The following is a 27,451-nucleotide window of genomic DNA, read 5'->3' on the forward strand; positions in this document are numbered from 1 at the left end:
GCAAAGAATAAAGACTGTGACAAGACTCTGTTTGCAACTTCTACATAAAAAGATAAAAAATAAGGAAAGGAGAGAAAGATGCTCTGGAACTAGAGAATCTTTTTTCATTAATCCAATATATATATATATCCAACTACTTTTTTTGTCTTTTCACTCCACAGTGAAGAGATGGGAGAATTATTGACTCTATGTAAGATATAATTACAGCATCTGATAAGATTGCCCATAAAATACAGAAACAAATAATGAGATTTAAGAACTGAAAAGTTTATGAACAAGTAACTAATACCTACTCTTTCTAAGCATGCAGAAAAACTGAGAAAAAATAAATATTAACAACAGAAAATCCCATTAAAAGCTCTCGAGAGAGAGGGACGCCTGGGTGGCTCAGTTGGTTGGACGACTGCCTTCGGCTCAGGTCATGATCCTGGAATCCCAGGATCGAGTCCCGCATCGGGCTCCCAGCTCCACGGGGAGTCTGCTTCTCTCTCTGACCTTCTCCTCGCTCATGCTCTCTCTGTCTCTCTCTCAAATAAATAAATAAAAATAAAAAATCTTAAAAAAAAAAAAAAGCTCTCTCTCGAGAGAGAGAGAGAGAGATACCATGTATCACCAATATATTATTTTGCCCCAAAAAGGAGAAAAATCAGTTTTTTGCCTTATTTTCCCCTAAAAATCCAAAATGAGAAAAATAGCTCAAAAACATGTCATGACTCAAGTAAAATACTGGAGAAATAAGTACATTATTAACATTTACTATACCCATCCAACCTACATTAGCATGATTATGCTAATACTTCTAGACTGGTAGGTATTTCTCTGTGATAGCCTATCTAAAGGATATATATTAGTTAATAATACTTTGAGAAACAAAGACACTATTCCTAGGAGTTATGCAAGAGAAACAAATAGTTCTCTGTGTATATATCTTTTTAGGACTATAATGGCATATTCCAACTTAAAATTTGGTTTTAAAAAAACATGCCAGAATTAGAACATATGCAACTGATTCATTAAGAGGAACTCACAAACTTTATGTGCAGATAACTAAGAGACAGCCTCTGTGAACCAGACACATCAATGGATATGTGAGGAAGTTAGACCTATATCAAATCCAATTTATTTAATCTTAGTTTTTTTTTTTAATTTAAGCACAAACTACTTTATAGTGGCTTCCTTTATATAAAAATCAAATTCTTCAACAATTTAGGCTCCAAAGGAGCCAACCCCTGATTACCTCTACAGTCTCCTCGTCTTATCATCACTCTTTCTAGTCATGTTGGCCTCTCCTCAGAAAGTCCTCCCTGAACATCCAATCCAAAGGGGGCAAAAACCCCCATACCAAACCTCATATATACATTACTACAACATATTATTTACCTTCACCCCTTTATCTCACAGCTAATAAATGTAAACTTCATGAGGCAGGAAGCTTCTCTCTACCGCTATTTGTATTCTCAGTGTCTGACACATAGCAGACATGAAATAAATAACCTAGTGCATGAGTGAAAGCAACTTCCTATCAGCCACTGAAATATATGTGATGCAGAAATGTGTTTGCCCTTCATTCCACTTAAAATATACATGCTGACCTAGAACATTAGCTTAACAACTTACTCATGCAGAAGTAATAAATTCACTGATCCAAATTCTCACATTCTATATAGACCAGAGGTTAGCAAATTATACCTCACAGGCTAAATCTGGCCTACGGGGTTAGCAGCTACAGTTTCATTGGAACACAGCCACGTGCACTTGTTTATCTACTGTCTTTGTTGGGTAGCTACAACAGAGACTGTATGGTCCACAAGAACCTCATATGTACTGTCTGACCCTTTACAGAAAAAGTCCGCCAACCCCTTACTTACCTGCAAGTATGAATTTTACTAGGATACCATCCCAGCATCCAAAAATAAAAATGATTTAAATAGGATAATAACTAAAAGCCTATTTTAGAGGCAGGTATCATACTGTGTATGTGGAGTAACAGAGATGAAACTAAAATGACCCCTTTCCAAGAATGAGGACTATATAAGGGCAAATTTATTCCCTAGAGAATAAAGGAGAAAAAGTATCAGAGTAAGTTTCATGTAAGGATTAATAGGTATTTAACAATTGTTTTCTAAGTAACTGATGAGTACAAAGAGAAAAGATAAAAGCAGCAAATATTTAGAACACTAGAGAGAAATTAAATGCAGTGGAAACCACAGTAAAATTTACTTGCAAATATCCATGGTCTGTGAAGGAGATCAGGAGCTTTAACTCAGAAACCTACCGTGGCCACTTAGTAAAATGCAGTATACAATACACAGCGCATTCCCAGGATTTTAATTTTCATTTAAAGTCTCTAATGTCAGACAGTATTCCAGACAGGTTTCAAAAAACAAAAACCCAGCCAGAATAGTTCAGATAAAACAAGTTCACAGGACGCATACAGCAACACTTCAAGAAAACAAAGACCTTTGGGAACCTAGCCTGTAAAGAGAAAGCCATCTAGGACCTAGGCAGTCTGAGTATCTGCTTCCAAAACCCCTCTCCAAAACTGTCCCATCAAACAGTTTATTACCTCTGATTCTCACAGTATGTCTATAAAGTTACTCTCTTAGTACTTGATTTTTTTTTTTCCTGTTTACTTGTTAAGATTGCACATGGCCCAAGTACCTACTGTCTTCGGTTTAAGTGATTCATCAGTTGAATCCAGCCTCCGGTGAACCTCAATTCAATTTCTTAAAAGAGGGAGGATCTGATTAGTCACTGGCCCCCGGGGTTAGCTGTCCATTCCTGGTCCAACAAACTGTGTGTTTTGTGTCCTTATTTTGTGGTTTTCCCAAGACAGCAAAGGAGCCTTCCCTCTTTCTTCCGTCAGCAAGGAACATGAGCATGGTAAGGACTCCTCAACTCAAAATACATGTTGATTCATAAATGTGCTTTGCAAATTATACAAAGCTTTATAAATGTAAAATTTACTACTTCAGTGAGTCACATTAGTGTGGAGAAAGATTATCATCTGCCCTAACTTCTCAAACTAAGATGACATATGTACATTATCCTGTATGGGTAACAAAACAATTGGGTCTAATAATTTTTGTATGATAAATCTTTAAAAAGCTTCCTGGTTTTAGCTAGTTAAATTTATCAATATTTACTCTGTGATTTTTCCACTGCTTTTAGTATATAAAGTCCTTACAAATTTAAATGTTAAACTGTCAGCTATATTTTCTATTAAGTTTTATGGTAATCACTTGTGGATTTTTTAATTGTCTACCACCAACCATATACAACCTTAAATACTACAATTTAGTCTGTTTTTTAGCCATAAAATAATTTATTTTACAGAAAAGCTGCAAGTGCAATAGAACAGAACTCCTACATATCCCTGACCCAAAGTCTCTAATGTTAACATTTACTTTACCATTCTCTCTTGAGATAGACAAAATTTTTTCTGAGCCATTTAGATATGGACCTTCTTTTCCTAAATGTATCTTCTAAAAATAGGGGGACATTCTTTTATATGACAAATATAGCAAAATTATCAAAATAAGGAAATAAATATTTTGGGTTTTTATTATCTAATCCACAGACTAGTCAATTTATTATCTAATCCACAGACTAGTCAATTATCTTAATAAAGTCCTTTATTGCAAAAGGAAAAGGATCAATCACCCGGTACAGAATCCATACCGTCTTGTTGTCTTTAATCTGGAACAGTTTCTTGGTGAACAGTTCCTTCATGTGTCTTTGCCTTCATTGACCCTGACATCTTTGAAGAGCACAGGCCAGTTATTTTTTAGTATGTTCCTTTATATTGGTTTTCTCAAAACAAAATTTCTGTCATGCATGTAAGTCATGATGTAAACTCCTCAGTGCATGTCCATCAGTGCTCCTGATATGTACTGAGGAGTTTACAACATGACTTAATCCCATTCCTGGGTGATGTTAAGTGAAATAAACCAGGTTTCTCCAAAATAAAGTCACATTTTTCTCTTTGGGATTAAAAAAACTTGTAGGGAGATACTCTGAGACATTTTCTATATTTTTATTGTTTGGGGGCTTTTAAATTGTAACTTTAAGTACTTCTGGGGACACCTGGGTGGGTAAGTCAGTTAAGCACCTGTCTTCAGCTCACATCATGATCCCAAGGTCCTGGGATCAAATTCCACATCAGGCTCCTTGCTCAGGCCTCCTTCTCCCTCTGCCTGCTTCTGCCTGCTGCTCCCCCTCCTTGTGCTTTTTCTCTCTCTGACAAATAAATAAATAAAATATAAAAAATTTTTCAAATTAAAAATACTTCTGAAATATATTTTGATATACTCTGTCGATTAACATTCTGACTTTCCCTTTACTGAATAAACAATTTTTTCCATACCGAACTGCTGAAATTCACTTATTTTATGATAACTTCATACACCTAATACAGAGAGAAATTATAGCATATCTCAGAATCTACTCTACCGATCTGTGCCTAGTCTAGTTACAGACTACTGTAGTTGCCACACGTTTATATTACAAATTATTGCCTATAAACACAGATACATTTAGTATCTAAGTAAAGCCAATCTTATTTCTTCTTCGGTTTACAATTTCTTCCTAGTTAATTTTTACCTCTTAAAGCACAGCATTCTCATTCCCAAAGCCAGTTATGAATCTTACATGCCAGACTGCCAAGAAGGAAGATTAACCAAGGTTTTGGTTTCTCTCTCTCCACAGAGAAAGTTTTCAATTTTTACATTTTCCAGAATATAACTAGAATAGACAAGGTACTGAGCAAGGGAGGAGAATGGGCAAGTTAACATAATCACATTTCTTTTTGAACTGAATATTAAGAACCAGTTTTATTTACTTGCCATGATATGAAATAAGAACTGTTTGTGGATTACCAGTGGTTTAAGGATAGCATTAAATAACAGCGAACCTACTCTAACAAGAACACTACTCATTCAGTGTTTAACTCAAAGGCTCAACGATAATAATTGATTTGTACTGACACTGCTATTGTCTGGTTGTCCTGGTGACTAAAGGCATGCATTTGCCAGACAGCTGACTAAGGCTGGGAATGTAGCCTTTGGCTGAGGAATAGAGAGACTAAACTGCCCCAAATGCAAAACAAGCCTCTGAAGTAAACCTGTTCTCTACCATATTCTATGTAAATGAATGATCAGAAGAAGAAACATTTAGTTTTCTTTAAACATATGCAAATACAAGAGTGACTCATCGGTTGATAAAAAAGGAAAAAAAAAGGAGGAATATTCAGGCAAAGCTCTTCAAAGCAGACTTGAGGTTTGCAGAAGAGCTGAGTTTTAAGTAGGTTTCCAAAAGAGATTATTTCCATGTCCAAAGGGGACAATTTGAGCATTACTAGGAATACTACAACAGACTAAATACATCAAGTAATGTCATAATGATATTTAAAAAAACACACCTAGTTGGTCACTGTTGAAGATGCGATGGAACTAACTCATTTTGAAAACAGTTAAATATTGAGAACCACAAATAGCTCTATGTGCACTATACCTGATATGTATGAGAAGTAGTTTGATGTACTTAAAAAAATAATAAAAACATTCCATGCTAATTGTAAATGACTTTTATTTATGAAAAACAGCTGTATTTTCTAAAACTAAAAACCATTAGTGAAAAAAAGTGGCACTGTTCTACATCTTTGCAAATTTCATTAATACCTGACTGAACATTAGACAGCTTATTTCTCATCTGCTTCTGCATCTTTATGTTATATAGCATCTGGAAAACTCTCCTATATACTCATGAGAATGAAAATAAAAATAAAAAATAAAGTATTTATTATCAAAAATTTTTGACTTTATAGAATCCCTGAAAAGATCTGAAGAATGATCAACAGGTCCCCAGACTGCACTTGGAAAATCACTAAATTAGAAATCACCACCTTAAGCCCAAATTAATGGATCTAGGAATAGAGAACTGCAATAACAGCTACTAACATACCACCCACCACCACACTAACATACCACCTGAGGGCCTATGAAACATCGCATCTTCCCCTTCTCCAAATTAAACATGAACCTTAAGAAGCTACTAGATCCAACTACCAATTTACAGGTAACCATGATGACAGAGGAACACTGACACTACGACATGGACAGAATCAGGAAATCCAGACATTGGAAACTACTGAACAAATAACTGGGCTGGGAGAAGAGAGAAGCAAGAGGGAGAGGAGAAAGGGAGGGGAGAAGGAAGAAGAGAGAGGGGGAGAGAATAGGAGTAAATATTGCTGGAGGAGAACCTTATAGAAAAAAGAGAAGATTTAAAAGGCAAGCAAAACAGTTTCCACTTCCAGTAATGTCAGAATAGCTTATATTAACCCCCCAACCCTCCAGCAGAGGACAACTATAAACTCTGTGCAAACAGTAACTATCAGAAGATACTAAAGACCAACCACAGCAAACAGAAACTGGAGAGGAAACTAGGTATTTTCTTTTTGTTTTGTTTTTTTAAAGATCATCACTAGAAAGTAGGACCCAGTCAGTGTCAACCAGAGCTGTGTAAAATTTGAACAGAAATTCACAATTCTTAAAAAGGAGATTCCTGCAACCACAGTAACTGGGGAAAAAAAGGGGGGGGGGCAAATCCAGGGAGGGAGGGAATCAGAGACTAGGAGTCACAAAACCTGCAGAACTCTACCCAGATCTCTGGCTCACCCTTAACCTAAGCATGTATGGGGCCACTCCAAGCAATTAGAGACTAAAAGAACTAAAGCAGAGATTTTAACTGGTATCCTCATGAAAAGCAGTGTGTGCTAAAGTAAAAAGTGAACAAAAGAGGGGCGCCTGGATGGTTCAGTGGGTTAAAACCTCTGCCTTTGGCTCAGGTCATGATCCCAGGGTCTTGGGATTGAACCCTACATCAGGCTCTCTGCTCCGCGGAGACCCTGCTTCCTCCTCTCTCTTTCTGCCTGCCTCTCTGCCTATTTGTGATCTGTCAAATAAATAAATAAAATCTTAAAAAAAAAAAAAGTGAACAAAAGAAACAAAACCAATACCTTTAAGGGACAAAACAGAATCCACAGAATCTACAACCTACCATTTCCAATATGCTGGATATAATCCAAAATCACTAGACACACAAAGAAATAGCAAGGTGTGACCTACAACCAAAAGAAAAGCAATCAGTAGGGACAGATCTGATATGACGAGGACTTTTGAATTAGCAGACAATGATTTGAAGCTGATGGTATCACCATACACAAGAGCTTAAAATGAATAAAACTATGAAATCTCAGCAGAGAAATAAAAACTATAAAAAAGAACCAAATGTGAGAATGCAAGCTGGTGCAGCCACTCTGGAAAACAGTATGAATGATCCTTAAAAAGTTGAAAATAGAGCTACCCTATGACCCAGGAATTGCACTACTGGGTATTTACCCTAAAGATACAAATGTAGTGATCCAAAGGGGCACTTGCACCCCAATGTTTATAGCAGCAATGTCCACAATAGCCAAACTAGGGAAAGAACCTAGATGTCCATCAACAGATGAATGGATAAAGATGTGGTGTGTGTATACACACACACACACACACCACATCTCATATATATATATATATATATATATAATACACACACACACACGCACACATACAAACAATGGAATACTATGCAGCCATCAAAAGAACGAAATCTTGCCATTTGCAACAACATGGATGGAACTGGAGGGTACTATGCTGAGCGAAATAAGTCAATCAGAGAAGGACAATTATCATATGATCTCTCTGATATGAGGAATTTGAGAGGCAGGATGGGGAGTTGTGGGGGGTAGGGAAGGAAAAAAATGAAACAAGATGGGATCAGGAAGGGAGACAAACCATAAAGAGACTCTTAATCTCATGAAACACACTGAGGGTTGCTGGGGGGTGGGGGGATAGGGAGAGGGTGCCTGGGTTATGGACATTGGGGAGGGTATGTGCTATGGTGAGTGCTGTAAAATGTATAGGCCTGATGATTCACAGACCTGTACAACTGGGGCAAATAATACACTATATGTCAATTTAAAAAAAAAAAAAAAAAGAAGAAGAACCAACTGTAAATTCTAGAAATGAAAAGTATCAAATTAATTCTAAATTAAAAAAGCTACAGTATGGAGATAACAGAAGAGTCAGGTGGGGAAAAACAAATTATTCATTCTGATGACTGGAGACTGGAGCTGAAAAAAGCAGCTAAGTAAACTTGAATACATAAATTGATAGAAATGTGAAGAATCAAAGATTGAGAAAAAAAATTAACAGAGCTTCAGGGACTTGTAGGACAATATCAGAATGTTAACATATATGCCGGTGAAGTCTCAATTTCAACATAATTTGGGGGGCACCTGGGTGGCTTAGATGGTTAAGCGTCTGCCCTCGGCTTAGGTCATGATCTCCAGGTCGGGATCCCTGCTCAGCGGAGAGTCTGCTTCTCTCTCCCCCACTGCCTCTCCCCTCCGCTTGTGCTCTCTCTCTCTCTCTAATGAATAATTAAAATCTTTAAAATAAATAAAATAATCTCGAAGACAAAGCTCAGCAAACACTATGAGTATAAACACAAACATATATACACTTGCAAGGCATGCATAGGTACATCATAGTCATACTTTAGAAAACAAAGATAAAGAGCTTTAAAATGGCCTATCACTACAGAGCAACAACAATATAAATATCATATAATATACTCTTTTCAAAGAAGAATATTACCAAGGATAAAAAGAGGTATTGTGTAATGACACAATGACACCTTTATCAAGACAACATAGTAATAAATGTCAGTCCCTAACAACAGTTTCAAAATAAATGAAGCAAACAATAAAATAGGGGGAAATATGCAGATCCACAATCATTTGTTAACTGCTCTATCAGTAACTGATAAATCACCTAGACAAAATCAGTAAAGCAGACCTACAAGAACTGAACAACATTATTAACCACAAACCTATAAATGACATTTACAAAATACTATACCCAACAACTTCAGAAACAGATTCTTTTCAAATGCACATCATATGTTCACCAATACAGACTATGTGCTGGACCATAAAACAGGTCTCAAAAAGTAAGAAAGTGTTGAGAGAACATACAGAGACTGTTCACTGACAAAAACAGATGTAAATTAGAAGCTGATTAGAATAAAAGACCTACAAAAATGCCAAACATGTGGAAATTAAGCAATCACTTTTATATAATCCATGGATCAAAGAAGAAATCACAGGAAAACTGAAAACATTTTAAACTGAATGACAAAACACAACATATCGAAAATTGTTCAAAGCAGATAAAGCAGAGGAGAGAAATTTATTGTTTTAAAATACTAGAAAAGTGAGCTTTCAAATCAATGATTTTAGGCTCTACTTTAAGCAAAGAAAGAGCAAATAACACAGCAAAGAGAAGGAAAAAATAATAAAGAGCAAAACTGTTATAGAATCTGTACACTTTTAAAAGGGGCTCTCATTAATGTTAATAAATATGACAACTTACATGAAACAGGCAAATTCCCTGAAAAATAGAAATCATCAAAACTGATACAAGAAACAGATAATCTGAATAACCACAGTGGTCACTTTCATTCTCTGCCCCAGTGACACTCAGATCCCAGCATTTTTCCTGTCCTAGAGACCCCAGTCATCTCAACTTGAGCAGCTGGCCAAAGATGATGGGAGTCACCCACTCCCACGTTAAGATCCCAACACTTGGTACAGAAGGTGCCAACAGGGGGAAGGGGAATGGGGACGGCCAGGGGGGCAGCCTGGGCTTGGTCCCTATGTCAAACAACAGTAGATCGCTAAGTGGGACATATAAAAACAGGTAACTGGCCAAATTTGGGTGGAGGTGCGGGGGACACAGTATGCCAACTCCTGATCTAGACATGTAGAGTATTCTTCAAAGAAAGGGAAACTAGACTTGCACTAGCTGACCTCAAGATTGATTGATGTGGCACTGGTGTAAGGACCAATGATGAATAAATGAATGAAACCGAACACAGAACCCTAAAACATAATCATTCTTACATGGTCATTTCATGTTTGACAAAAATTTCAAGGCAATCCATTGAGAAAAGTGTTTTTAACAAATGGAGCTAGAACAGCTGTATATATTCATAGAAAAATATGAACCTCTAGCAGCAATGTCCACAACAATCAAACTGTGAAGAGAGCCAAGGTGCCCCTCAACAGACGAATGAATAATGAATATGTGGTCCATATATACAATAGAATATTACTCAGCCATGGGAAAGGATGAATACCCAACTTTTATGTCAGCATGGATGGAACTGAAGGAGATTATGCTAAGTGAAATAAGTCAAACAAAGCAAGTCAATTATCATATGGTTTCACTTATTTGTGGAACATAAGAAATAGCATGGAGGACATTAGGAAAAGGAAGGGAAAAATGAAGGGAGGGGGATCAGAAGGGGAGACAAACTGAGAGAGGCTATAGGCTCTGGGAAACAAACTAAGGATTTCAGAGGGGAGGAGATGGGGAGATGGGTTGGCCCATGATGGGTATTAAGGAGGGCATGTATTGCATGGAGCACTGGGTATTATAAGCAAACAATGAATCATGGAACACTACATCAAAAACTAATGATATAATGTATGGTGACTAACAACAACAAAAAAATGAACCTCAACCTCTAGTACACCATATACTAAAATTAATTTGAGATTGATCATAGATGTAAATGTAAGAGCCAAAGTTTTCAAAGCCTCTAAAATAAAATGAGATTATGATGATTTAGAAGGCAAAGATTTCTTAAAATAGAGCTGAGAATGCTCTAACTATAAAACTAGAAACATATAAAATTCATCAAGACAAATTTTTGCTTGTCAGAAGATCCCAATAAGAAAATAAATGAGAAAGCCATAGACAAAGAAAATACTCACTAATCACAGATCTTACAAAGAATGAACAAATTTTTATCTAATCATATAATAGAAAAGTACTAGGTAATAAAAAAAATAAGGAACTATATGTATCCACATCCATAACTTTCAAAATAACAAAAAAAAGCACACATTTTATTTATATAAATACAAATAAAAATCAAAACATTGGTTGCCTCTGGAGGGGATTAAATATGAAAGAATGACAGGGAATTTCGTGGGAAGATGGTCATGTTCTTTATTTTTGCAGGGGTCTGGGTTGTCAAACTGGATATACTTATTAAAACTCTTTCCCAAGGTAAGATTTTTATAATGTAAATTATACCTCAAACAATTTTTAACAAATACTGAATTTCAATTAATGATATCCTAAAGATTTAAGTGGTGATGTGAACCAATGTTTGCAGCATACTTTGGAATATAAGAAAAATATAAGATGGATTGACTAATGCACAGATACATACATATATGCTAAAGCAAACATAGCACAGTATCTACTGTACCTGCGTAATTTTTCTGCTTTTAGGTATATTTGAATTCTTCATAATAAAATGTTAGGAGACGGAGGGGCAGAAAACAGGCAAATCTGGTCACTGTGCTGCGGCTTCGAGCAGCCTCTGCTAAGACGAGATCGTGCCACGACCATCCATGAGAAGGGGCTCTGAGAGGCACCGCAGCCCATAGCTCAACGTGGGAAGCAGAGCCGCTGCTCCATCACAGCGCCTCGCACTAGTGGGAGACCCCACTCACCTTCAGTAAGATCTAGAGGATGAAGCTGCAACAAGTTCTCCAACAGAAGATGACTGCTCACAATCATCCCATCCTTGCAAAGATCCTAGAGTTACAGGCCAATATGAGACTGTCCTTGGGGAATCGGTGGAGCCCACAGTCGAACAGAGGACTAACAAGACACAATCTAAAACTCTATGAAGTTCTTGCTGGGCATGGCCTTTGCTTATTCCTTCCCAAAGCTGACCTTGCCTGTGCAGGATGGCTTGACTTTCATGAAACAGATGAAGAAGTCTTCAATGTCATCACCAATTCCTCAAAAATCTATGAGCCCAGAGCCTGTTTCAACTTTCTTCTTAACAGTTCATAAAGTACCCCACAACCAGATGGCACCCTGTGCTGCCAAGATGAATGCCAGCTGCTATCACAGAAGCCAAACAGACTTCCTGCTCTGTAGTTAAGAATTAAACATCAATCATGAGGAATCTGTACAACAGCTGACACTGGAGCAGTGGAGGAAACACGGATGAGGGACTATGCCTTAGAGGTGTGCCACAGGGTACCTGTGCCGTAGGTTTGACTGCAAGGCCTAAAGTAATCTGAGCTGTTATGTTTCCCAGGGACATAAGATGGCAGGGCCTCCAGGTTACAGGGTATCCAGCTCCACTGGTCTGAGGCCCTCACTCTCAGAAGCAAAACTGGCTTGTTCCCTGAGTCCAAGGGATACAGGGCCCAAGAAGTTGCCTGGTCAGACTGTGATCATCTAGTCTCTGATCCTTTATCAGCAGTACAGTTTCAAAACTCATATTAACCACTCACAGCATGTGGACCTTACTTGTATTTTGATTTATACAAACTCTTACAAGAAGGAAAAAATGAGATTTATGAAATGAAAGAAATTTGAATATGTGCTAGATAACTAGATTATTATTAATTTTTATGGATGTGAAAATGGTATATATTGTGATTATATATTTTTTTAAAGTCCTTGTGTTTTAGAGATAACATCACTGGAGAGTTTATAGATGAAATTATAGGTCTCAGATTTGCTTCAAAATAATAAAGGAGAAGCAAGACCATGAGTTGGTAGAAGTTTGTTATATCATTCTGTCTCCTTGCATAGATATATGAACATCTCCACAATAAAAAGTTTTAAAAGGAACAAAATAGACTAATAATTTCTATTTTTAATTAAATCCAAGTAAGTTTTTAAAAAGATAACACACGAATAACAAGAAACAAACAAAAAGCTGAGATAAAAAGCAGCTAAAATGGGTGAGGCCAATAAACTAGAAGGAAATAAATCATGTGAACTTGGATACCAGTGCAAAAAAAAAGTTTAATAAATGCTCAGAACAGTAGTTACAACCTAACATCTAGGTCTTTCTTCAGTACTCCGGGTTTTCAGCCACCACTGGAAAAGAGCATGCAAAACAAAGGTACAAAACAGGTACTTCTGGGCGCCTGGGTGGCTCAGTGGGTTAAGCCGCTGCCTTCGGCTCAGGTCATGATCTCGGGGTCCTGGGATCGAGTCCCGCATCGGGCTCTCTGCTCAGCAGGAGCCTGCTTCTTCCTCTCTCTCTCTCTGCCTGCCTCTCTGCCTACTCGTGATCTCTCTCTGTCAAATAAATAAATAAAATCTTTAAAAAAAAGAAAAAAAAAAAAAAAAACAGGTACTTCTCACAGATTACAAAGGAAAACGAAGCTCAGGGAAAGAGTTTGCCCAAAGTGACAAGATTCATTTTATTAGTGGTGCTGAAACCAGACCACAAATTATTTTGAGTAGTCAGGTGTCTTTAGTTGCTAAACTGGTTGTCTCAAATGGTGGTCCCCAGCCCTCAGCTTCAGAATCACAGTGGGGTTCTGGCCAAAAATGCAAATAGACAGTCCTTTCCCTCAGCCAGGATGAGAATCTCTGGAGAGTAACACCCAGGACTTTTCACACAGAAAAGTAAATATTAAAAAAAATTTACTAAGAGTAATTCCAATGAAACTCACATGGATCTTAAGTTTCAAACTCCCTTGGGTATATATAGTCTTGTACCTTTTCACTGCTATATGTGTAATGAAAAGGTATATAAGATTATGCCACAGAAATGTCTCTTATGTTTCAAAGGTAATAAAACCAACACAGAAGAACTACAAGAGCAATAAAAATTTTGTGTCGGGGTTCCTGGGGGGCTTAATCAGTTAAGTGACCAGTTCTTGATTACCACTCAGGTCATAACCTCAGGGTCCTGGGATCAAGCCACATGTGGGACTCTGCTGAGTGGGGTGTCTGCCTGAGATTCTCTCCTTCGCCCTCTCTCTGTCCCTCCCTCCCACTCACTCAGGCACTCTTTCTCTAGCTCTCTCTCAAATACATAAATCTTAAAAAAAAATTTTGTGCAGCATCTTAGAGTGAATACTATATATATACATACACATACAAATAAATATATATATATATATATACACATATATATATATATATAAATTTTTAAAGTATGAGTGGGGGTTTTATAGTCCCTTTCAGCCACAATATTCTTGGAAGACCTGACAGGAGAGTAAAAATTTGATAGGACTTAAAAAAAGATTCACAATAAATAAAACAGCATAGGCAAAAGGGCAAGAAAACGAATACAGACAGCAAATATGGAAAACAAAACAGAGATCACTACAGTTAAAACATTTCTGCTGGGAATGAAGCAAGATTAAATAGGAAGGTTATAAAAGGATTTACACTGAGAAAAGAAAACTTTGGAATGTCACAGACCAGGAGTCTTAAGCCCACCACCTACCTGTAGATCAAATTGGGACATCAGCATGCTCTTGCACTGCCCCTGATCTAACAATGGTTTTTACATGTTTAAAGGATTATTTTTTTAAATGCTTTTTTCAAACAAGTATATGAAACAGTGACTATGTAGATGGCCCACAAAGCCTACAATATTTACTGGTCCCTTACAGAAATAGTTTGCAAACTTCTGCTAAAAGCAACACAGTAAGTGTAAATACTGGAATAACGAGTCTGTAACTTAGCTCTGCACTCAATAATGACATCAAATATGTTGTTACTAAAATAAGAGCCAACTTTTGCTATTACTATTTAAGCTCACCATAAAGGTTAAAATATCCCCAGAGTTTAAATACATAAGACAAATATTAATGTATACACTTTTGAATTCTATGAAAACTAAAAAAATCTTTCAAATAATAAAACCACTCAGCGCAGGGAGTAAAAATATTGATAATCCTTCCCCTATAATTTCTATTATCTCAGATTTTGAATCAATAAACATCTGATACATAAATAAATATCTACATTACTTGGCAAAAACTACACTAAAAGCTTTCATAGGTTGCCTGACTTCAAAATATTTTAGGGATGGCTGTGTGACTTGGTTGGTTAAGCATCTGCCTTTGGTTCAGGTCATGATCCTGGGGTCTTGGGCTCCTTGGGACTGAGCTCCTTGGGCTCCTTGCTCAGTGGGGAGCCTGTTTGTCCTTTGCCATTCTCCCTGCTTATGTGCTCACGCACTCTCCCTCTCTCTCTCAAATAAAATCTTTAAAAAAAACAAAAAAAGAGATGAATACAATACTTTGAACCTACATGATATTTCCATAAGCTGATTCACAAGTCATTCAAAAACTCACTGTCTTTGCTCTGATAATGTCCTAAACAATCTTCCTAATATTGGTTATCTACTTTTCAGAGTCCATGATTCTGTACAAAGAACCACCATTACGTACTATAGATTACAGGATTGGATGATTTAGGAAATAACCACTAGTGTGCTGTTTAGCCTCATAACAGACTAGGTATATATAAAATATCATAAAATGATACCTGGATATTCCAGCAAAACTATCAGAGCATGTGAATTTAGAATCTTACATTTTTTTTTAGAAACTAGTATTTTTTTGTGGTAGTGCTTGCCTGTGGTTATAAATGGCTCCAATCTTTCCCAAAGATACAATTTAATTGCCCTTTAAAAGCTCTGAATAGTTTGTTTCATAAAATAAGGCCTATTTAATCATAAGTATAACTTCCTGAAAAATATTATGTCTCTGTACTCTCAAAGCACCTGCAACTCACAAATGAACCCCCCCCCCTTTTAAAGATTTTATTTATTTGTTTGACAGAGAGACAGAGAGAGAGGGAACACAAGCAGGGGGAGTAGAAGAGGGAGAAGCAGGCTTACCACCAAGCAGGGAGCCTGACACAGGACTCGATCCCAGGACTCTGAGATCATGACCTGAGCTGAAGGCAGATGCTTAACGACTAAGCCACCCAGGCACCCTGAAGCCCCTTCTTACTCTTCAACCAAAATGGAATTGACAGAAATAATTGTTCTTGTCTCTCTCCCCCCACTAAACTCTTTAGTGTTACATAATGGCAAAATCATACCTGCTTTTGCTTATCCCTGTATCTCTGGTACCCAAGGGGATAGTCCCTGGTATACAGTAGGTGATTAATGAATCTCTACTTCAAAAATGAAAAATGAATCCATCATAATGGTTAATAGAGAAGAACACCTTACTTTATGGGTTTATTGTTTTAGAAGGATTTTTTTTTTAAAGCAGCAGTTTGTTTTGTGGGTTATTTTAATAATCTAGCATAAAAATTACCAAATACTGTCAAAACACATGATTTTCTCTGTGTAGACTGTATGCCTATGGAGCATCAGTAGTAACTCTTTTATTCTCAGGCCTAAAACATAATTATGAAGAGTTCATTTGCACCAGAAAAGAAAAACTGATGCTTCAAATAAAATTACAAATACATTTTCTTTTTATTGAATTATCTATAGCTCTGATCCCCAGCCCTCCTTCCATTAACTTTAATAATCAGAAGTTAACCCAATAGGGCGCCTGGGTGGCTCAGTGGCTTGTGATCTCAGTGTCCTGGGACCAAGTCCCGCATCGGGCTCTCTGCTCCACAGGGAGCCTGCTTCCTCCTCTCTCTCTCTCTCTCTCTGCTTGCCGCTCTGCCTACTTGTGATCTCTCTGTCAAATAAATAAATAAAAATCTATTAAAAAAAAAAAAAAGTTAACCCAATAGTGAAATTCCTTCAACTAGAGACCATAAATTACCCAAAGATTACCTAAAGATTTTTTTCAAAGTTAACATCATGATATAAAAGAAAGTATTGCAAGATAAATATGTGGATTTTTTTAAAATATTTTACTTTTGAAAAAAAAAGTTAAAACAATTTCCTCAAATAATAAGTAAAAAGTGCTTCACCGTAAAATATTTTACTAACATCTGGCATACTATGGTCTATAATGTAATAATGTACATATCTGCTCAACTGAACTCACTGTAGTATCCTCGTCTGAGGATACTAAAGTAATATTCAAGTATTTTGTAAACTACATATATAGAAACTAATGATGCATTTTTATAAATACTAAGCATGTCCTTGGTACATGCTTATAAATAGTAATAATTTTATTTGCTTACCACGGCTTACAGACCAATACAGATGTACTTTATTAATGACTCAAATACCATAAGTGGCACTGCCATCAGTTTTGAGATTTTCCAATAACAATGAATAATCCGTAATACAGTAATGAAGGAAAACTGAAATCTTCCCTAGATATACACATGTGCTAGGTCACTGCGCTGATGGTGAATTAAATGGCTTTCCTGTATCCATGTCCTTTGCCCTGTAACTTGGCAGTGCCCTCCTACTCTTTTTCCCAAATTTGGCAGCATGATTTTCTTTGGTAGGTTTTTCACAACTGTAATGCAAGCATTAAAACAGATTAAAGTTAAACACACAAATGACTGCACAGGTTTTCCTACTTATAAATGACTGGAGGAACATTCAAAGCATGTGGAACATAGGTTAATTCATCACTCTCTGAGTCATCCAACACCCACTGTGCTTACCTACTTAAGCCTGTAATACTGGAATCATGAACCAAATATGCCCCTCAGAACACTAAGCCCCCTGGACAGAGTAGAAGAACCCAGACTGCTGTCAGTCAGTTTACTGCTAACTGGTGAAGCACTTCTCTTCAGGCATGACCCATTCATGCACAAGATATATAACAGTAGTTTCTTTCTTTCTTTTTTTTTTTTTAAAGATTTATTTATTTATTTGACAGACAGAGATCAGAGAGGCAGGCAAGAGAGAGGAGGAAGCAGGCTCTCTGCTCCACAGGGCTCGATCCCAGGACCCTGACCTGAGCCGAAGGCAGAGGCTTATTAACCCATTGAGCCACTACTGCCACAACAGTAGTATTTTTTTAAACCAAAATTTAAGTGATTAAGTATGGCCCTTTCCAAACTACTGACAGATGACACGAAGAATACGGCAACATGTTTTGGAATGAAAAATTAAGATTTGTATACTTTTCTCTATGCATGTTATATTTATGATTTAAATGTTTAAATAAGGTAAACTGATAATGAAGCATCTGCGTTTGAAGTCTATGAAGTTTTAAAGTTGTTAACCACTCTGCATTTCCTATCAATCCTCACCTTCTATGCATCTCTTAAGTTCTTAAAAACACAGATACTGTTACTATTGTTAAGAATTAAATATACCCAGCACAATACTTTGGTTCTAAGATGTTCTTAGGGACACAATGTGTGTGTGTCTTCCTTAACAAACATTTAAAAAGTTGGTATATTTTCTAATAGTATAAATTTCCCTTCTTTGTGCACTGTGTTTGATGTGCCTTCAGTATCTTTTCCTGCCACAGGGTACCTTGCTAGTCAGAAGAGCATGTGACTTTTGATCTCAGGGTCTTGAGTTCAAGTCCCACGCTGGATGTAGAGATTACTTATAAACAAACTTAAAAACAAATGAACCAAACCAGTATCTTCCTGCCAGCTTAGGTCCTAACTGTTTTATCTCTATGAGATCTTCCAATCCTGTCCTTTTCACCAACAAATTGAGCCTCTTTCCATATTCATACCTCTGAAACTTTTTATTGTTACCATTAATTATCTAATACATACTATCACTGTTACATTATCTGTCTCCCCAACTAGATTTTAAGCTGTCAGCTAAGCCTATGAAAAATGCCTATAAATGCATCTGCAGTACCTAGCACAGCAAGTGCCTTGGTGAGTGTTTAAGTGGTCTACCGATTTGTACAACTCTTTTTAGGATTAATATTCATGAACCCACTCCAGTCATCTCTAAGTTTACATTCTTTTTCTATTTTTATATGAGTTGCCCCAAATCAAGGATGTCTTTGTATATATTCTAAATTTATTTTGCTATCAATCTTAATGACTGCCATATTTGACAACATGATTGAACCCTGAGGACACAAGGCTAACTGAAATAAGCCACTCACAGCAGGACAAAAACTGTCTGATTCCACTTACATGAGGTATCTGAAACAGTCAAACTCACAGAAGCAGAAAGTAGAATGGCAAATGGCAAGGGCTCAGAAGGGGGAATGGGGAGTTGCTTGTCAGTGGGTACAAACTTCACTTATGCAAGACGAGGAAGTTCTAAAAAGACTTAAGGTACAACACTATCCCTCTTTCTAAGAACACTGTATTGATACTTGTAACTTTTTAAAAAGAGGAGATCTTATGTTAAGCATTCTTACCAAAATTAAAGTTTCTTTCAATCTTAGTATGTGGAGACCAGTCTTCACCCAAACTTAGCTACTTCCTGACAGGTAGATGTTTTTACTTTCTTCTCCAATGGACCGTTACTATTTTAGTTCTACAACTCTGAATTTATCTGAATAAATACTCTGAATTTAGATTTTTAATCTAAGAACAGAATAATATTTTTCTTTGCTTTTTTAAGATTTTATTTATTTGACAGAGAGAGATCACATGTAGGCAGAGAGGCAGGCAGAGAGAGTGGGGAGGCAGGCTCCCTGCTGAGCAGAGAGCCCGCTATCGGGCTTGATCCCAGGACCCTGAGACCATGACCTGGGCCAAAGGCAGAGGCTTAACCCACTGAGCCACCCAGGTGCCCCCAGAATAATATTTATTTCTAACTCCACATTCTGATGTCCAAAATATTGTACTCTAGGCCAACATTCTAAGAGTGCAGCTAAAAGTTTACACTACAGGTCTAACCTCAAACTTCATATATAAATAGTTCAAACTGTATTTCAATTGGTAAATATATTATTCTATACTTACAGCCATTACAAATCGTCTGCCCTTCCCTCTAGCTTTAGATTTTCCCCATCAGTCTGGAAGTTGATTATGCAAAATAATTTTTTATCAGCAAAATAGTGTGTTCACTTCTCTATATCATGTATTAAAAATATTTCATAGTTTTTAATTTATACTTCTTCACTGTTTTAGAACCAAAATGACATGTGCATAACAAGAAGGCAGCAAGTTTAAGATACTACTATCAAAATGTTAAGGAAGAAAGAGAGGCAAATTATAAAATGTTTACATATAACATCTCAGGATGAAAAAGATTAAAACTAATAAAATCTTAAAACAACTTTCTATCAAAAATATGCAAGCAGAATAGTATAACTAAAGTAGTATTTCCTTCCTATTAAATAAGGAATAATGGTTATTATTAATCAATTAGGATGACTGGCTCAATCTTATCCCAAAATGTCCACTTTTCTTGTCAATTTTATAGTTTTTTCAATTATTAGATCACCACTTTTACCAACAGCATGGTAAAACCATAAAACCAAAAACAAGAAAGCAAACAATCAGAATGCAATTACTGGAAACCCATTAAAGCAGAGTTAGAAGGAAAAAGCTCCCCTCCAAATTCTTACTGGGTTCCCCCTTAATGATGGGCTGCCCCCAGCACTGCCAGCCCCCTTTCCTCCCAGCATCTGCTCAACAGAAAGTTCGGCATATAATAAGAAGGCATGAGGGGACCTCAAGTAAAAGCTGATCACACAATGACCTAAGAGAAGTTTACTACAGTACCACAAAGTTATTTCTCTTTCTTGTTCTCTCTCTTTTGGCCTTTTAAAGCAAAAACTAATGGTTACTCCAATACTAGATGTCCTCCAAAAATGCCTTTTACATTCAACACTGATGAATTTTGGATGCATGTTTCACCTCAGGATAAAGGCATTTATTAGATATTTAGTAGATATTAATTCTAAGTACATAATTAAATGAGTAATTCTAAAATAGCTAAATATAGAATACAAAGATAACTTTTTAGACAGTGAAATTCACCATTCTAAGCAACTTATTAAATCTTATTAAAATGACTGCCAACAAAAAAGTTAAAAATTATAAAAACACTTACTTCATTTCCGTGTTTTTGCAGAAATTCAATTTCTTGTTGTGTGAATGTTGTCATGGAGATAGATTTTACCCTGTGTGGTGGATTTAACCCTCTCCTAAAAGATAAAATATTTACAAATTTATTACTATGTATCTTAAAAATTACACATCAATGTAAAACATTTTTAATAGCACATTTAAACATTTAAAGTGAAGAGTGTTCGCTTATAAACTAAAAGTATTAAACTATTAATCCCCATAACAGATATGTCAAGGGAAGTTAGGTTCACACTAAATAATGCATTTAAATATAAATTCAAGTACCATCTAGTTAGGAATACATGGCACCTGTAACACATGAGCTTCTAGGAAATAAAATATTGCTTTACTGTGTTTCTAATGGAAGAAGACTATGTAAGAACTCTATGGTAAAGAATTCAAAAAGTAATTAACCATTTAAATATTTTCACATTTCCTAAGAAAATGACAATATTTTGTTAAGCTTGGAGTTATACACATATTCTAATCAAATAGCCATTACATTTAAGCTTGAGGCTGATTTGAAAACTGAAAACTAACCCAAGAAAACTGGAAATTATTAACCCATAAGAATGAAATCTCACCTCTCCTTCAATTCAAATAGAAATTTATAGTAAAGGACATTTTCAATCACCTCAGAAAGTAGTAAGTGCTCAAGAAGAAACTTAAAAGACCTGAGGGAACTCGAGAAATACCTGGATACATGATTAAATGCCTCTGAAGTTCTTTTACAGTCTTAAAGCCTTTCTGTATAGATGGCCTTAAGAAAACTTTATCTCTATGTTTCTTGATAATGTTTACAGTGCATATAAAAAACTCATAGAAAAGCACTCAGAGAAGAGTAAAAACTATTTACATTTTATCCAACTACAAGTTATATATTATGTCCAACTATATATATATTTTGTCTAACTATAATATAGAGTATATATAATACTCTACCACCTACAAATATAAGGGCTAAATAATCTATGCAAAGTAACAAGTAACCTATGCAAAGTTTCATAAAATTATGTTTAAGTCATGTCCTCTGCCAAAGGCCTCATTTGGAATCCAAGTTCTAGAACAGATTATTAGTACTTTTACATATTTTGTCATAGTCATCATGCTAATTGAGAGATTTAACAACAATGTAAAATAATAAATGAGCAAAAGGTCTTCCAAAAATAACCTGAAAACATTTTTGAATAAATACGGTGTATAATAATCCTGGAAATTCACAATGTTGTAATTCAACAAGAGAAATTCAGAACTAAGTCCTCAATTATCATATCCCACTCCTCTCTCTCTGACAGAACTGTCAGAGATAGATGGTACATCTTTTGAATCATGCTTTGAATGAGGGCAAAGTACTTTATTTGTCTCATATTTTGAAGGAGGAAATCATTAAGTTGGGTTTTGTTGCTGTTTTGTTTTGTTTAAATTTTAAACTAACTCATTTATTTCTAACTCTTAAGTTACAAATACAGAAACAAAGACTGCACAGTAGAAAAAACTGAGTACAGCAATTTCATCCTTGTAAAACTTATAAACTTTGCTATGAAAAAAACTACAGAATGAATTATTTCCAAGTAAATCTGCAATCATAAATTAAGGCTTCAGAAATATCTCCAAGGGGGCACCTGGTGGCTCAGCTGGTTAAGCATCTGACTTAGGGTTTCAGCTCTAGCCATGATCTCAGGGTTGTGAGATCAAGCCCCACCCCACACCACACCCCTACCCTGGGCTCCACACTCAGTGGGGAATCAGCTTGAGATTCTTTCCCCACTCCCACTCCCCCCACTCACACGTTTCTCTCTCTGTAAAATAAAGTAGATAAATCTTTAAAAGATAATAAAAATAAGAAATAAAAGTATCTTCCAAATTTCCAAAAGTGAAAATGTAGGAAAGCCATTATTCAATTAAAGCAGTAGGCTTCTTTTTCCAATTCACCTGTATTATGAGAACAAGACTAGATTCGCCATTTTCAGGGAAGCTTATTAAATTATGATGTGTAATTACATCCTACCTTGTTCCAACATAACTTAAGAAGGAATTAACTTACTGTTCTCTTAAATTTTACTACTTCTCCCTCTAACTTAGCAACTTTGTCTCTCCTTATTTCCTAATACATCCTTCTTTGTTCCAGCCAACCGTTTACTTTTCCACCTCTCTTACAGTATCCTTTTAAAAAAAAAGGAAAAGGCAAAGGAATAATGTCAAGCACTATTACAATGGTTTATGTTTTGGGTAAGAAATTTTAGAGCACAGAATTATGCCCCTGTATTTCTCAGAACATTAAATGAGGAAACCTCTGATTCTTTTTTAGTTATATTATACAGATGTCCTCTCATAAGAACAGTACAGTGTATAGCTTATTCACTTACAAAGATCATGGCCCTACGGTATCACAGGGTCTACTTATGCATAAAGAAGGCATTCATATTACTTAAATATGTGACAAAATTTTGAACTTACAAAACAAATACAACCAGAATGAACTCATAACCAAATTATGAAAAGACATTTTTTTTTCCCCACTAAACAAGAACATTTACTACAGGACTTCTTTAAGTGAGCTGACTCGGTGCATTTAAAATAGGACTCAATTTACAAAACTGCAAGACACGATTTTGCCAGGCCACAATAATTATACAAATTACGTTAACTCTGAGGAAATTTTACATTTGTTCATGTTGCCCTCTCTAATCACCCTTTTATATCCCATTTACCCAAGCAGATTAACCATACGCTCAATGCAAGGATATACCCGGATTTTTCCCCTTTTAGTCTCCAAAAGTTTTATAAAGATATTACATGCTTATAAAATAATTCTGTTAAAATGTTGTTAAGTCCAAAGTGAAAGCTGATAATCTCATACACTACGGTAGGATAAATTCACCAATCTGTATCAAGAACCTCATTCACACCTTTTGATCTAGTAGTACCCTTTAACAAACTACTCTAAAACAGGAATCTGAAACACAGCTATCTCCAAGATGTTCATCAAACAGGATTTATAACAGGAAAACATCAGGAACACCTCAGTATCAAAGAGGAAGTGATTAAATGACAATAACATTGTAAACATTATGCATACTTATGGTTATATTTTAATTTTTAGGATGCAAATTATATAGTATTCTCAGAACTATATAAAAAATATCTGCAAAGAAAACAAACTAAATATCCCCAAATGTTAGCAGTTCTTGCATATAAATGATAGGGATAAGATGATTTTTTTTTCTATTTATAATTTTCTATTCTCTCCAAGTTTTCTACAATGAATATGCATTATTCTATAAGAGGAAAAAGAAACAGCAAGAAATAACAGAGAGTCCAACTGACTAGTAGCAGTAGTCAAAGATTTTGGACTTTCAAGTCCTGGAAATATGGATGTGAATGTACGTGCTGAAGAATTAGAGAAAGAAAATATGGGAAGGGGAGAACAATTTTCCTTTCCAAGGCTTTCCTTCATTTTTTCTAAAAAAAAACTGGAAAGCCTTTCTTCCCAAATATATCTATCAGCATCAACACCTTATCTTCACTTTGTTTCTCTAAATCAGAGGTTTCTCAATTTGGGCACTACTGACATTTGAGCCAGGTAACTTTATTGCGAAGGAGCTGCTCTGTGCATTGTAGGATGTAAAGCAGCACCCCAACCTCTACTCACTAAATACCAGTAGCATCCTCAACCAGTAGAGACAACAAAAAAAATGTTTCCAGATGCTGCCAAATCTCCCCCAGGCAGCAAAATTCCTCTAGTTGAGAATCACTGCTCTAAATAAGCCAAATGTTAATTGCCAAGCTAAAGAAATTACTGGAATTCCTTTGGATCTTTATTGAATATAAACCCTACCTAGGTTTAATCGTCTACAAAAAACACTCTACACATTCACCCCATATACAATAAAAAAGTTGGAATTTTCCCGTAATTCATTATTTTCAGAAGAACAGAAAATAGAAATGTACATTTTTTCTATAAAATAATAACAAAATAAATAATACAAGATTAAAATTTGTATTGTACATATTAAATTTAAATTAGAAAATACTAAGTGTCCACAAAACAAACAAACAAACATGGAACTGTATTAATGTCAAGCATGCTTAATACAAATGCATAGGCAAAATGTAAGTTAATAAGGCAGAACAAAATAATTATTTATAAAGTACCTATAAGGCTTATTTAATCTCATCCAATTTCTACTTTCAATTGTATGGCAGACCAGATATTCTGAAAAGTTTCCTCTGCTAAAATATGAGAGATACTCTGTAGGGTTACAAACCAAAATGAACAAAAAAATCCTATTAACATATTGTTGAGCTACCTACAAAGTAAAGGAAATCTCTAAGGATACCCACCCAAAAGGGAAAAAAGAATTAAAAATTAAAAACTGAGCTAAAACCAGAAGAGTGACACATTTTATATCCAAAATTTAGTACTGCTCAGACGGCAAATACCAGTCAACAACAGCTAAGACAAGACAACAGAGACAAGACAACAAACCTGTTAAACCTAAGACCCTGGATAAGAAATAAAGCTGCTTCAGGCTGCAGTATCCCTGGTCCCAGCAGAAGAATATGCAAATCCTCTCAGAAGGAATGTAATTTCCATTTATGCTATCAGGATTTGGAAAAAATAAAATCATCACACAGCAACAAAACATGACACTAAGCTTGTCAGTAGAAACATCTTTAGAATGACCTCTCCCAAAGACTTTAGATATTGGAATGATCAAATACAAAACAGAAAACATAGTATATAGGAAACATAGTAATAAATAAAAGACAGCATAAAAATAAACAAGATATATGTAGTTATTAGAATAACCATGCACTTTAAAAGTCAGAACTTTTAGAAATGAAAAATTATAAATGTGGAAATTAAAAACTCAACAAAGAAGGTAAAGAGCAGATTAGAAAATCAGTGAATTAAAAGACAGAAAAAAAATTCAGAAAGTAGCACAGACTAAGACAAAAGGAAGAAAAAAGGATATTAGAAAGTCTAACATATCTAATCAACACTCTTTAAAGATTATTTTGAGAGAAAGAGAGTGGGCATAGGAAGCAAGGAAGGGGAGGAGAAAGAAAATCTCCAGCAGACTCCCCACTGAGCACAGAGCCCAGTGAGGGCTCAGGTTTTAGGATCCTGAGATCATGAACTGAACCGGAAACCAAGAGTCTGACACTCAACCTGTCTGAGCCACCCAGGTGCCCTCTAATCAACACTCTTACTTTTGAGAGTGTAAAGGAAAAACATGAAGAGAGGTGATATTTGAAGAGATCACGGCTGAGATTTTTCAGGTCCAGTGAAAGGCATGCATCTACAAATACAGGAATTATAGCTTATCAAAAACAAGATAAATAAATCCCACTCTCAGAAATATTTTGTTGAAACTTCAAACACATAACAATCTTAAAAGCAGTCAGACAGAAAAGACCAAGAAAACAAAATTTGACTAAAAGTAGACTTCTCAATAGAAACCAAAAGATAACAAAACATTATCTTTAAGTAGTAAGAAAAAAATAACCGTTGCGAACCCAGCAAAACTATCTCTGAAAGTATAAGATCAAAATACTATCTTCAGATAAACAAAAACCAAGAGTTTACCCCAGAAGATCCTCACTGAAAAAATACAGATAATAGAAGAAGGATCCCAGGAAGGTCCTGAAATGCAAAGAGGTAAGGAAAGAAACTGGTAAACACCTTTAGGTGAAACCAAACATCATCTGATTTTAAAATGTCCAATTTATAAGAACAGGGACAAATTTAATGTCTCACCAACAACAGCCCTTAAGCGAGGGTACTTTGTATTTTTAAAGACCTTGTGTTATTAGGGAAAGGTTAAAATACAGATTAACTCTAGAATGTCAATATGGAGAATTAAATTTCAATGATGACCATGGAAGTACATGGAATTTTACAGCTTTCAAGCCAGTAGAAAGGGAAAATCATATCAAATCAAAACAAAAAACTGTCATTTTTTTAAAATAACATTAAATATACAATTTCCACATGACCTAGCAATTCCACTCTTATTTACCCAGGTGAAAGTAAAATTTATGTTCACCCAAGAATCTGTATATAAATATTTGTAGCAGCTCTATTCATATGAATCAAAAACTAGAAACCCAACCATCCTTCAAATGGGAAATGGATAAATTCACAAGCAACGGAATACTAACTACTCAGTACAAAAGAGAAATGAACTATTGGAATATGCAACTAACTTGGATTAATCTTAAAGATCCTCTGCTGAGTGAAGGCGCCAATCTGAAAAAGTTACATACCTAGGACAGAATTTCCGTGACATTCTCAGAAAGAAAAACTAAAATGTTGAGAGAACTAACAGTAGTTGGCAGGGGTTAGGAACAGATAAGGGTTAAGAAGAGTCTTCAGGGGTGGTGGCAGCTGACTGTGGCAGAAGTTACATGATTTGATACACGTTAAAGACTCCTATAACTGTATACCAAAAGTTAATACTGATGTAGGTTAAAGAAACAAAACACTATCATCTTGATTCTATGTTACTATTCACAGTAACCACAATTTTTACACTAATTAAATATTTTCTCATTAGTGGACCTACCTTCTTCTCTACCTACCAAATCTGATCATTTAATTGAAT

General features: G+C 35.7%; 1 protein-coding gene across 10 annotated transcripts in view; it reads right to left on the bottom strand.

The window, feature by feature from the left end:
• The window catches only part of AGFG1 (ArfGAP with FG repeats 1), a 74,785-nt gene that overhangs the window by 36,560 nt on the left and 10,774 nt on the right, over window positions 1–27,451 (bottom strand). For all 10 annotated transcript variants that reach the window (XM_059167834.1, XM_059167832.1, XM_059167830.1 and 7 more), the window contains exon 2: window positions 20,824–20,917. In XM_059167834.1, the coding sequence (XP_059023817.1) occupies window positions 20,824–20,917 (94 nt within the window). The remainder of the gene's footprint in view (window positions 1–20,823; window positions 20,918–27,451) is intronic.

This window comes from Mustela lutreola, chromosome 3, assembly GCF_030435805.1.
Source record: "Mustela lutreola isolate mMusLut2 chromosome 3, mMusLut2.pri, whole genome shotgun sequence".
Classification (NCBI taxonomy): Eukaryota; Metazoa; Chordata; class Mammalia; order Carnivora; family Mustelidae; genus Mustela; species Mustela lutreola.